Source organism: Nothobranchius furzeri, chromosome 5 (genome assembly GCF_043380555.1).
Source record: "Nothobranchius furzeri strain GRZ-AD chromosome 5, NfurGRZ-RIMD1, whole genome shotgun sequence".
NCBI classification, from domain to species: domain Eukaryota; kingdom Metazoa; phylum Chordata; class Actinopteri; order Cyprinodontiformes; family Nothobranchiidae; genus Nothobranchius; species Nothobranchius furzeri.
The window spans coordinates 25,786,224-25,798,720 of NC_091745.1; the positions used below are offsets into that span (position 1 = coordinate 25,786,224).

General features: G+C 42.7%; 2 protein-coding genes across 3 annotated transcripts in view; one reads left to right on the top strand and one right to left on the bottom strand.

Annotated features, from left to right (window-relative positions):
- grin2ca (glutamate receptor, ionotropic, N-methyl D-aspartate 2Ca) overlaps positions 1–4,409 on the bottom strand; it is a 108,054-nt gene extending 103,645 nt beyond the window's left edge. For both annotated transcript variants that reach the window (XM_015948908.3, XM_054740293.2), the window contains exon 1: positions 3,234–4,409. The gene's annotated coding sequence lies outside the window, so the exon portion shown is untranslated. The remainder of the gene's footprint in view (positions 1–3,233) is intronic.
- Positions 4,410–8,317: 3,908 nt separating this feature from the next.
- Positions 8,318–9,906, top strand: LOC129163470 (uncharacterized). The gene is made up of 4 exons (XM_054741224.2): positions 8,318–8,645; positions 8,857–8,974; positions 9,229–9,325; positions 9,442–9,906. The coding sequence occupies exons 1-4, from the start codon at positions 8,318–8,320 to the stop codon at positions 9,904–9,906; spliced, it is 1,008 nt and encodes a 335-aa protein (XP_054597199.2).
- The last annotated feature ends 2,591 nt before the right edge of the window (positions 9,907–12,497 follow it).

Below are 12,497 nucleotides of genomic sequence, written 5' to 3' on the forward strand. Positions count from 1 at the left end.
ACTATAAAAGCAGGAAATGTTGATGACGTGATCGGATTATTTTCCCCTGAGCGATTTTTAAAAGTATTAGTTGAAATGAAAGGGTCTCAGGCGATGTGTATCAAATGATAAATGATCGTGAAGTCTCCTTTTATAGTTATTTCGTGACAAAGACTTACATTTGATTATCGTGTTATTGTTAGGGGGCGGCAGTTGCTGAACGTGCCTGTTCCGTAACCGGAGGGTTGCAGGTTTGAGTCCTGACTGTCACAGTCCTTGTGTGCTTGGGCAAGACACTTAATCGTTTTTGGCCACTGGTGGTGTTCGGAAGGACCAGTGATGCCAATGTACAGCCGCCTTGCCTACAGTGTGTCCTCACAATCAGTGTGTGTGTGTGTGCGTGCGTGTGTGTGTGTGTGTGTGTGTGTGTGTGTGTGTGTGTGTGTGTGTGTGTGTGTGTGTGTGTGTGTGTGTGTGTGTGTGTGTGTGTGTGTGTGTGTGTGTGTGTGTGTGTGTGTGCAGCTGGACATGTGATAAGTACAGCATCAGTTGAAAAACGCAGTTTAATCACTGGGTGCATCAGCTGTTATTGATCAGTTTGTGCCTCAGCCTGACGTCCAGCTGCAAATTCGTCTATCATGGTTCTTGGTGTGCCACCTTGTGCAGTAATCTTTGTGTGAGATTGTATCTCTGTTTCGTTCACTTTACTTTCTTTTTCCCCTTACACGTGCACAAACGTGCATGTGCATGTGGCTGCTCGGATTGCACTCACATGCATACATCCAATTACTGCAAGCGGGATATGGTTGGTGTGACATAATGAACAGTCATTTTTCACCTGCCTAACTGGTGCTGCACAGCTCACACGGTCTCACTCCCATTCTCATTTATGCTTTGGTAAAACCAGTGAATGGAAAACGCGGTGGTTTCTTCAGACTCTACCTGTGGAACTGAGGATTTAATCAAAAGTATTACCTGTAACTGGTGCTTATTGATCCTGCCTGAAAACTACCTGTTTAGAAGGTCAAAGACAGGATGGTTTGGTCTGCAGGATGATTACAAAGACAAAATATATGCCTTATTTGAACATTGCAAGTATGTTTATTTAATACAATGCTGAAATAAAGTTGCCTTATAATCATAAAGAACCATGTCATCCTTTTTCTAAGTAGAGGCATGTCAAACCCCAGATTTATCTTCAGTTAATCACGTTGCGGTTACAGAAAAATTCTAATTCAATTGAAAAATACTTTATTTAATCACAAAGACGTCATAGAGAGCCTACGTCACGCCCATCTACTTCTGGACCATGGGTCCCCGGAAGAACAAAAAAGTGAATTTAAGTCATTGGAGCTAAATAAATTAATTTCTAATCTTGTTTGTTTTGTCCCCTGGATTTCACATATGATGTCCATGAGTTGTAACGACACATCCTGATGGTAAGAAGGCGCTTATTTTTGAACAGTTGCTAAAATTATTTTAGGTTTTGTGTGAAAGTATGTCCAGGAATACAAATGTGCATCATCAAACCAGACATGTGTAAAATGGCTGCAAGTTTTGCGAACTTCGAATCATTCATCCAGGAGGGAAGAACCACCATAAATCTTACCAGGTGGTAAGTAGCAGCTAGATGCATTTTTTTTAGAAATTGAAAGCTTTAGTTTACCACAATAACCATGTCTAATGTTTGACTCTCTGTCTCATTATTTTTCATCAAAAAAATTGCTTTGAGAGTACATTTTCCTGAACGATAAAAATGCGATTAATTAAGATTAATTAATTACAAAGCCTCTAATTAATTAGATTACTTTTTTAATCCAATACCACCCCTAATATATATATATATATATATATAAAATGGTCTTCTACAAATTTTTTCCTGAATTCACCACCAGAATAAAATAGACTGGGAAACAGTTGATTCAGAAAAAGCCACACAGATTTATGTCACATTATAAATTAGCATTCATGAATTGACCCATCTTGGCTTGCGACCGGGGAAGGCTGTGCTGATTTTTGTAGCCTGGAGAGAGCAGAGAACATCTCGGCTAGTAGAAGCTAACCATTAGCAATAACAGCTACACATCATGGCAGATCTGCTTTAGGTGTGTGATGTTTGTGGAGATAAAACATAGCAGAGCAAATGGAGGCAGCAATAGAGTCGTGTTTCTGTTAGCCAATAGAGGCGAGGGATTAAAAAAATCATAAATTTTAATGAGTAAGACTCCAAATACTGATGTTTTCCGCTTCTTTCTGCTCCGGCTAACTTCTACTTCTATTAACATGAGCGCCAAAGCTTTTTCTCCTCATAAATTTACACCCAAGGCATTCATTAATACCACTGCAGATTTCATGAGGTGACTTTTCCTCTGCCCTGCACTCTTGTTGCTGTTTAGTTTGCGGCCATGTGAATGCTTTATCATTATTAGAAACTAGGCTGTTTGTATTTACTAAGCAAAAGTGTGAGATCAAATCTGTTTGTATTCACAGGAACCTCTCAGCTTTTTAACAGAGAAACTTTTAGTGGCAGTCCAGTTTCCTTGCAGCAACATCTCAGGTCCGGTGGGCAGGTATCAAAATGCCCCTCTCAGCTGCTCCAAGTGTTTCTAGTGAGGCAATGATCCACTGGGCTCAATCTTCCCAGGAGGTGAGTGAGTTAAAGCAACAGTTAATAATAATAATAATGCATTGAACTTATATAGCGCTTTTCTAGACACCCAAAGACGCTTTCACACACTCACATTCACACACTGCTAGTGATGGTGAGCTACATGTAGCCACAGCCGCCCTGGGGAGGTCTGACAGAGGCGAGGCTGCCATTTGGCGCCGTCGGCCCCTCTGACCACCACTAACACAGGCAAGTTGGGTGAAGTGTCTTGCCCAAGGACACAACAGCGGGATACCCGTGGCGGGGAGCTGGAATCGAACCCATGACCCTCTGATCATGAGGCAACCCGCTCTACCACCTGAGCTACTGCTGCCCCACACAACTACAACTAAACTAAAACCAAAGACATCATGACAGGGATTCTATCGGGCTCTGCCTTCCGATCTGGTCCTCTGTCTGCTCTCTGATCATTTCTCTTACGATAGAATAATGGAAGCGATAAAGGGAGCATTAATGAAAACTTCCTCACAGTTCACACTTGCTTTTAGAACTAAAGACCTGAAAATAGATTCTTCTTTTCCAAAAACTGTCATTAAAACTGAGTGATAGGGAAACACAGTAAACAAAGTGTTAAAAGATCTTTTACCTGTGATGAAAATCCACATTTAGCCCTGCCTCGTCACCACTCATCCCGTCTCTACGCCTTCAGCTGTGCTTTTTCCAGGTTGTCTCTTTTCCCTTTTTTCTCTTTGTTCTTTTTTCTCCCTTTTGGCCCTTCTTCTCTTCCTCGCCCTCCCCTCTTCCTCTTCCTCTCCCTGCACTTGTTTGAGTCTATTTCAGTAGCAGCAACAGTCGAGCCCGCTGCGACGGTGGCATGGTTTCCCGCACTTTGGCAGAAGGTCACATTATCGCTCGCTGGTACAAGGGGAGGAGGGAAGGAGGAGGAGGAGGAGAATGGAAGTGATGGAGATGAGCAGGTGCCAGAGAATGAGGAAGAGGAAAAAGAGGAACAAGGCAAATAAAAAAATGTGGTTTTCCACCGTTGCTTTTGTGCTGCCGGCTGAATGTTCCAGATGTAAGTTGAGACAGCTTGCTTAGAAGGAGACTTTCAGGTGAGATGTCCCAGAGTGCTCTGAGGACCAAAGCGAGAGTAAAGTGGTATCTTTTTTTTAATGTCCTTATCAGCTGCTCACCTCTAAGGAAGAAATAATTTCCATCATCTGGGAAGTGAGACCTAAAAAAAACTCTAAGGTTAATCCATTTTCTATTTGAGCACAAAGACCGTCCTAAAGTTTTTGCTCTTCAGGCTGTTCCTTCATCTCTGCCAGCTCATGAAGATGCAGCTTCAGTCCATCTCTGAGTGAGATGTTTGTCCACACTGGGCGTCCCATCTATCAGAGTTTCTGCAGGGTGACCCTCATCTCCGTTTCCCTGCCTCCCTCTTTTGCCCTCTGGTGCGAGTAGCGCTCTTGCAGCCACTCCATCAAATTAAGACTCTGAGAAATGATCCAGCTGCCCGGGACGAGGCTGTCAGTGGCCAGCGACAGATGGTCAGAGCAGGGGTCCAGTTGTGAGTCAGCAGCTGGACTTTTGGAATTCTTGGATCCTCTTCATGGCCTTCTTGAAACACACCTTGTTAGCCTGGTTTTGTCTTTACTAAGCTGCACTTGTTGTTCGGAGGTGTTTGCTTGTCTGTTCTTTCTTTTTCCCACCTGCATCCCTCCTTCCAACATCAGCAGCGCTGTAACTCTAGCTTCACGGGCCGGCTGTAATCCTGACTCCTACATTCCATGTCACAGGATGGGCTTGTGAGCTCTAATCATTATGTAGTAAGGATTTATCCTCTAACGCCCCCTCCCTCCTCTGTATTCCCCTCCCTCTACCCTTCCCGTTTATTTCTCTCACTCTGCTGTTGGAGCACTGGCTGTCCTACAACATATTACAGGCATTATAGAGCCATGCATCATTTCTGCTTGTTAATTTATTTATTTAATTTTTTTTTACATTTCTGTCTTGTCTGTTTTGCTTCTGCACACACCTCAACAGGTTTGTCCTTGAAAAATTCTCAAGGACAGAAGGATTCCCTCCGCATTTTTCCTCCCGTTTATGTGATGATTTTTTTAAGAGTCTGACCTTGTTTAGGTTTTGTGTTGTTGAGGTGATACATAGAAGCATCCATCCACCATTAGTTAATGTAAGAGGAACTAAAACATGTGTGTGTGTGTGAGTGGTAGAGTGACATGACATCTAATATCCAGCTGGGAGCGCCAACATGTTTGTGTTGGTGTGAATGTGGATACCCAAACATGAAACAGGAATGTTGGGAGTCAGTCCAACCAGCCAGTCCTTCTTGGGTGTTTATGTACATATATATATATATATATATATATATATATATATATATATATATATATATATATATATATATATATGTATATATATATATACTTATACATATATATATATACATATATTTTTTTTTTTCACATTTTGAAAAACAGCTGAAGGGATTAGCTTAAATTTAGCCACAGCAGCATTAATGAGGTCCAGCACTAATCTTGAATACTTGAAGTTTGCCCTTACATGCACCATAAATGTGTTTGATAAGGTCAGGACAGTAAAGTGCCCATGACATTTAGAACTCTGGCATTACAGAAGGGGATATATATATATATATATATATATATATATATATATATATATATATATATATATATATATATATATATATACAGTGGGGCAAAAGAGTATTTAGTCAGCCACCGATTGTGCAAGTTCTCCCACTTAAAATGATGACAGAGGTCAGTAATTTTCGTCATAGGTACACTTCAACTGTGAGAGACAGAATGTGAAAAAAATCCATGAATTCACATGGCAGGATTTTTAAAGAATTTATTTGTAAATCAGGGTGGAAAATAAGTATTTGGTCACTTCAAACAAGGAAAATCTCTGGCTCTCACAGACCTGTAACGTCTTCTTTAAGAAGCTTTTCTGTCCTCCACTCGTTACCTGTATTAATGGCACCTGTTTGAACTCATTATCTGTATAAAAGACACCTGTCCACAGCCTCAAACAGTCAGACTCCAAACTCCACCATGGCCAAGACCAAAGAGCTTTCGAAGGACACCAGGAAAAGAATTGTAGACCTGCACCAGACTGGGAAGAGTGAATCTACAATAGCCAAGCAGCTTGGTGTGAAAAAATCAACTGTGGGAGCAATTATCAGAAAATGGAAGACATACAAGACCACTGATAATCTCCCTCGATCTGGGGCTCCACGCAAGATCTCATCCCGTGGGGTCAAAATGATCATGAGAACGGTGAGCAAGAATCCCAGAACCACACGGGGGGACCTGGTGAATGACCAGCAGAGAGCTGGGACCACAGTAACAAAGGTCACCATCAGTAACACACTACAACGGCAGGGAATCAAATCCTGCAGTGCCAGACGTGTTCCGCTGCTGAAGCCAGTGCATGTCCAGGCCCGTCTGAAGTTTGCCAGAGAGCACATGGATGATACAGCAGAGGATTGGGAGAATGTCATGTGGTCAGATGAAACCAAAGTAGAACTTTTTGGTATAAACTCAACTCGTCGTGTTTGGAGGAAGAAGAATACTGAGTTGCATCCCAAGAACACCATACCTACTGTGAAGCATGGGGGTGGGAACATCATGCTTTGGGGCTGTTTTTCTGCTAAGGGGACAGGGCGACTGATCCGTGTTAAGGACAGAATGAATGGGGCCATGTATCGTGAGATTCTGAGCCAAAACCTTCCATCACTGAGTACGTTTACATGCAGCCTATATCCGGGTTATGATTGGGTTAAGGTCGGTATTCGGGTTTCTGAGTTGATCAGAGTAACCCGTTTACAAGCCAGAGTTAACCCTAATTTGCATAACCCGTTTTCAATGCGGACGTTGCGGTAGCGTCAGGACGTATGGACGACGTTGTAACGGAATAGAGTGATGTAACTATCTAGAGTGGTATTTTAATACACTGTAAGTAGATCACTTTTTATAATCAGAAGAATAGGCTGTTTTTATCATCAGGGAGTTTAATTAAACACTCTGTATTGACTTTGAGACAAAAAAGAGAGAGAGTTGGGATCGTTTGAGAATCTTTAATTTCTTAATTATAAATTCTTAACAATCTACCAGGACTAACTCTGTGATGGATGAAAATGGATTTGGATGTTGTGTTGGTGCGTGTGTGTGTGTGTGTGGTTGGTTCAGACTCCTTAGGCTAACGTCATTGAATCTGGTAGTCTTTGTTATGACTAGATATCACGAGGCTTATAAAGTGATGACATGAGCTGCTATTTTGCCGTGTACGTACCCAGTGGGGGGCCTCCCAGGTAGATCAGGAAATGCCAGGTCCAAGAACCTCGGATGTGTGCTGGAGCTGTCGGAGCAGCGGTCGCAGCACGTCAAAGCCCGTCTGGAGGGTCGACCCCGGTACCAATCGGCAGCGTCAGCAGGTGCTCTTATTTTGAAAGGATGTCGTCTGGTTGTTAAACAACGAAAATCTACAACTTCACAGTTCTTAGTTTAAAGAAGAAAACACATCTGGCCAGGCTGTGCTTTTCTTGGGATGACGGTGAATAGAACTGAAGTCAAAATGGAACTGAGCTTAAAATGGCGTTGCCTTGTTTTATATCTCTGAATTGTTGATAAGTTTTATTAAAGCTGATTGGACACTTTAAGTCAACAAGCCAGATTCTCCTGCGGCAGCCGAAAGCTCTGATTGGTTGGAACAATGTGTCATGCGTTTCTATGGAGATGAGGATCAGTCTGTCTGTGCAATAGTCCTGTTTTCATTAAACACATAAATCATTCACTTGATTATTATTGATCAACATATGTTTTGCTTAATTTGTTTAATCACAAATAAAGTACTTTGATTAAGTAAAAGCGTTCTTCTTCTCCTTCGGACTCTTCTCCTGAAATGTAAACAGTCTGAGGAACACCCGACCTTGGCTTTTATACACGGGTGTTACTGCGCACAGGGGCAGCTGTGTGGAGCTGAAAATAATGAACTTCATAACCTTACATATCCCCCCTTTTCAAGGTCAATGTGGTCCTTCAAGAGACCACTTGGTCGTTGAACAAACCCAAGTTATGAAGAATCTTGACAACAGAACCGGATGCGATCCCAAGGGAACAGCCATCCGTGGTGAGGTACGAACCCCACGCCGGAGAACAGTCTTGCATACTCCTCAGGAAGAACACAAGTCAATAGGTTATTAATTATTCCCCATGGAAGCTATAAACGAAGCAACAGCAACTTTATATCCTCACGGGCAAGAAAGCAAAGCAGGAGCAAATCTTGAACGTATCCACGAACAGGGTAGTATTCCAATTAAAAATCGATTGTTGTATCCGCAGGAAGGGTAATATTCCAAATAAAAATCGAACCTTGAAAGAGTACTTATCGTAATCCACAAAAAGGGAAGAGCAGTTGACAGTAATCCCAACGAATGAACTTCATAACCTTACAACGTCAATACGCAATATGCGTCATTTCCAGTTCATCTTGTTCCGGTATCCATGAAAACAACAACATGTTTCTCAGTTTGGAAGAGATAGCGAGAGCACTAAAACGACTGTGCGTACTGGCCTTCATTCGAAGGAGAGTATGTGAGCAAGAAATTGCAAATATAGAGAGAGCTGCGCTAAACATATCCAACATATCGACGTACCCGTTACCACCAGAGCCCCGCGGACACATTGGATGAAGGTGCGCAGTCAGGACTGGTGGGAGCGGGTTGTAATGATGGAGTTCACGGACACGGATTGGCGTGAGAATTTTTGTATGTCACGTCAATCTTTTGCTAAACTTTGTGGTATGATGGAAAGAGTGATGGAGCCCAGTGTAGTAACCATCCGCACACCAGTGCCTACAGAAATGCGCGTTGCCATGGTGCTGTATAAACTAGCAAGCTGTGCAGAGTGTCGTTTGATAGCAAACCAATTTGGAGTGCACAAGAGCACCGTGAAGAAGATGGTGTACCTATTCTGCCACAGAATGGTCGACTCAAGTCATCAAAGCACTGATCCGGGTACCCACTTTGGAGGAGGCATGTGGCATTGCAGAAAGATTTGAACGTGCCCACTCCATTCCTCAAATCATAGGTAAACTATTTCCTGCTCTTAAGTCTTGTTAATGTCAGTAGTTTTCTGAGAGTAGGCTAAATGTGAACTATACTATGTATGTAGGCTACACTGCTGTGTGCATACTTTTTCTTTCTTTTTTTAAACTTTTTATCATAGGTTGTGTGGATGGGAGCCACATCCCTTGCATGCCTCCAAGTGATGGCTACAGAAACTTCATGAACAGGAAGAGATGGCCATCCTATGTCCTCCAGGGAGTCTGTGATGACAAATACTGGTAGGTGTTTTGCCATTCCCAGCTTTTGTATTCATGATTATGATTTATATATAATGTTGACAGACACACATCACTAAGCTATATTAGAACCACTCACAAACATCAATTGAGAGGTTCTCTGTTCAAAAAAACATCAACAGCTTAAATGTACAAATAATTATGTCATTACTGACCTGAAATAATTTTCCTAACTTTTTGCCACTAATCACACCGCTCCCACTACATCTTGATTCACTGTGATACATTTTCCATAGTTTTTGGAGTGTGAGCTGCAACATGCCTGGTTCAGCACATGACGCCAATGCACTCCGCCAGTCCAATCTGATCAACAATGCACAATCCTTCCCAAAGGTGGGTAATGCATTAAAACTTTTGGTATTTAAATGCAAGTTGTATACCTGCCACATATCTAAGATGTATTATGACATAATTAAGGAAGAATAATATTTCTATCTGTCCCACTTTAGAGAGCAGTGCAGATCGAGGGGCAGGATGTGGATTTCTTCCCGCTGGGAGATCCTGCTTATCCACTGATGCCCTGGCTAATGAAGGGCTATCTGCAGTCCCCAAGACTGACACCACAAGAGGAAAGCTTCTACGTCTATTTGAGTTCTGCTAGAACAAGTATAGAGATAGCATTTGGTCGACTGAAATCTCGTTTCCGTGTTCTGTTGAAGCGCAGTGACTTCCATTTCACTTTCACACCATACGTGGTAGCAACCTGTTGTGCTCTACACAACTTTTGTGAGATGGAGAAGGAGCATGTTAATCCCAGTTGGGCAGAGGAGGCCACATCAGTAGAAAGGCTGTTTCCACAGCCTGTGTCACAGGTCAATAGGGCTGATAACAGTGCAGCCTCAGCTATCAGACGGGCCTTAACAGATTACCTTGCTGCACGTGTCCCACTCCGTAAGCGCTTAGTAAAAGCGTGAGTGTGCAGGACGAACGGGTCTGATAGGAAACAAACAACTTTAAACTGTAAGCTCGATACTTTTCAAAACGCTTTATTTTCTAAGTTTTAAAAGATGTTTATCTGCCTTCTCCTTTGTTGCTGTGCACCTCTGAAAAAGAACAGGTATATGCAATGTTCAAATAAAATGTCAACACATACAAGTTTTCTAGTAAGTTTAAAAAAAACATTTGTTCTTTAATAAAGCACATAACAAAATAACATTTTGGTTTTGCTTTTTAAATGTGAGGTTGATTCAGAAATCATTTGAGACGTGAGTGCCTCATCACTGGCATGTCTCAACTGCCTTTGCTGCTCAAACCATTGCTTCTGTGTGTGCTGCATTCTCTCCATGAACTGTTGATGTTAAGTAAGTGAAGCGGCTTCACGGTGCCTGGACCTGCGACTTGACCCACCTAGAGCAGACATGACAGGCCTTAGAAAGTGTTGGGTAAGTTCTCTCTTAGTGTTCGACTATTATCACTTTTTGCATTCTTATGAAACTTGTGGATTCTAGAAGAGGTTTCTTTACCTTTAGCTGGCATGTGTCAGATTGTCACCTGCGCCTTCGTCATAAACAAACATCTTCCTACAGTTCTGAGTTTACTAAGAATGCAAAAGTGACAATAGTCCTTAGTTTGGGTCAACGGTTATATTACTTAATATCTCATAATCACTGTAATCAAATTATCCACTAAAGAAAGGTACTATTTTCAGACATTACACAAGGAGGAGGAGTGACCTGGGGTTACAATACGCTATAACCAGTTATACCTTTAGTAACAGTATTTAGAAAGCTCACCAGGAGTAGCTGCAGTGGGATTTGATGGCTGTGTAGACTGGCAAGGCACAGTCATTGAAGGTCCACCTTCTCCAATATCTGTATCTGGCCAGAAATAAAAACAAGCAAAATGTTAAAAAAGATGTTAATGATAGGTTAAACAACACAGATGGGTCGACGCATGTATCTAACTCCGAGAGCGAGACCCTTTGTTGGTATACGTATTGGATTGAGAAAGTCATGTGACTTACCTGTGTTTTCATCCATAACATCATCATCATCCTCTCCTTCAAGATGAACCAGACCGATGAACACAGAGGTTTCCTCGTCACTACAAAAGTGTGGTGCTGTGCCGCGACTCGCCATGTTGCTCCCAACTTGTTTACTTCCGGTGTTCTGGCGCATACAAGACGTCTCGCTACTCTAAAGACCAAGATTCCTTGCGAACAGAGCATGCGCCGAACACACGCTTTGATGGGGATATCCCGGTATGCGTTTACACGACCAAACGTTCGGGTTAGAAAAGGTTTACCCCAGGTGTAGTAACCGGGTTTTTAAAAACCCGGTTATGAGCATATCCGGGTTTCTGGCGGTGTTTACAAGGACCTGCGGAACCGGGTTATTGCGAATATTCGGGTTTTAAAAGGGTTACTGGCTGCATGTAAACGCACTGACTGAGAGCTTTGAAGATGAAACGTGGCTGGGTCTTTCAACACGACAATGATCCCAAACACACCGCCCGGGCAACAAAGGAGTGGCTCCGTAAGAAGCATTTGAAAGTCCTGGAGTGGCCTAGCCAGTCTCCAGACCTCAACCCCATAGAAAATCTGTGGAGGGAGTTGAAAGTCCGTGTTGCTCGGCGACAGCCCCAAAACATCAATGCTCTCGAGAAGATCTGCATGGAGGAATGGGCCAAAATACCAGCTACTGTGTGTGCAAACCTGGTAAAGACCTATAGTAACCATTTGACCTCTGTTATTGCCAACAAAGGTTACGTCACAAAGTATTGAGTTGATTTTTTGTTATTGACCAAATACTTATTTTCCACCCTGATTTACATATAAATTATTTAAAAATCCTGCCATGTGAATTCATGGATTTTTTTTCACATTCTGTCTCTCACAGTTGAAGTGTACCTATGATGTACATTACTGACCGCTTTCATCATTTTAAGTGGGAGAACTTGCACAATCGGTGGCTGACTAAATACTCTTTTGCCCCACTGTATATATATATATATATATATATATATATATATATATATATATATATATATATATATATGCTAATATCCCCTTCTGAGATCTCCCCCAGAAGATGGAGACCCCAGGGAGACTGCCCCACCCTCGAGAGGTGCAAACCAGCAGCCATGCTAGAGGCCCAGGGGATAATAATAGCAGGGCCCCAGGCCCACCCACAGCTGCCCACTCCAGGGCATGCTGAGTTTGGAACTCAGCAGCCCAGGACCCTGGGGCACCTAACCCTGGCGGAGACCCGACAGGGCCCAGGGACCCAGAACCCACACAGGGAGCCACTGGGAGCAAGCCGGCAGATGCTAAAATTGCGAATATGCACTGCAGGCAGACTGACGCATCACCCACCAGCAGGAAATGTGGCTACGGAAGGGTAGGTGAGGATGTTGTAGCACAACAAGTTCTAGGAGAATGGAGGAGTCCAAGAACCCAGGTGACAGATACAGTCACACACAAACACAGTCACACACTCTAACCCGCATGCTTACAGATGCACACATTCAACCTAAAGACACACAAGAATGTATGTTATACACCCAC

Bases quoted from the DNA above. Each gene is read 5' to 3' on its own strand.
- LOC129163470 (XM_054741224.2), top strand. From the start codon at position 8,318: ATGAAGGTGCGCAGTCAGGACTGGTGGGAGCGGGTTGTAATGATGGAG. The intron at 8,646-8,856 runs GTACCCACTTTG...TTTTTATCATAG, and splicing joins TCATCAAAGCACTGATCCGG to GTTGTGTGGATGGGAGCCAC. The intron at 9,326-9,441 runs GTGGGTAATGCA...GTCCCACTTTAG, and splicing joins ATGCACAATCCTTCCCAAAG to AGAGCAGTGCAGATCGAGGG.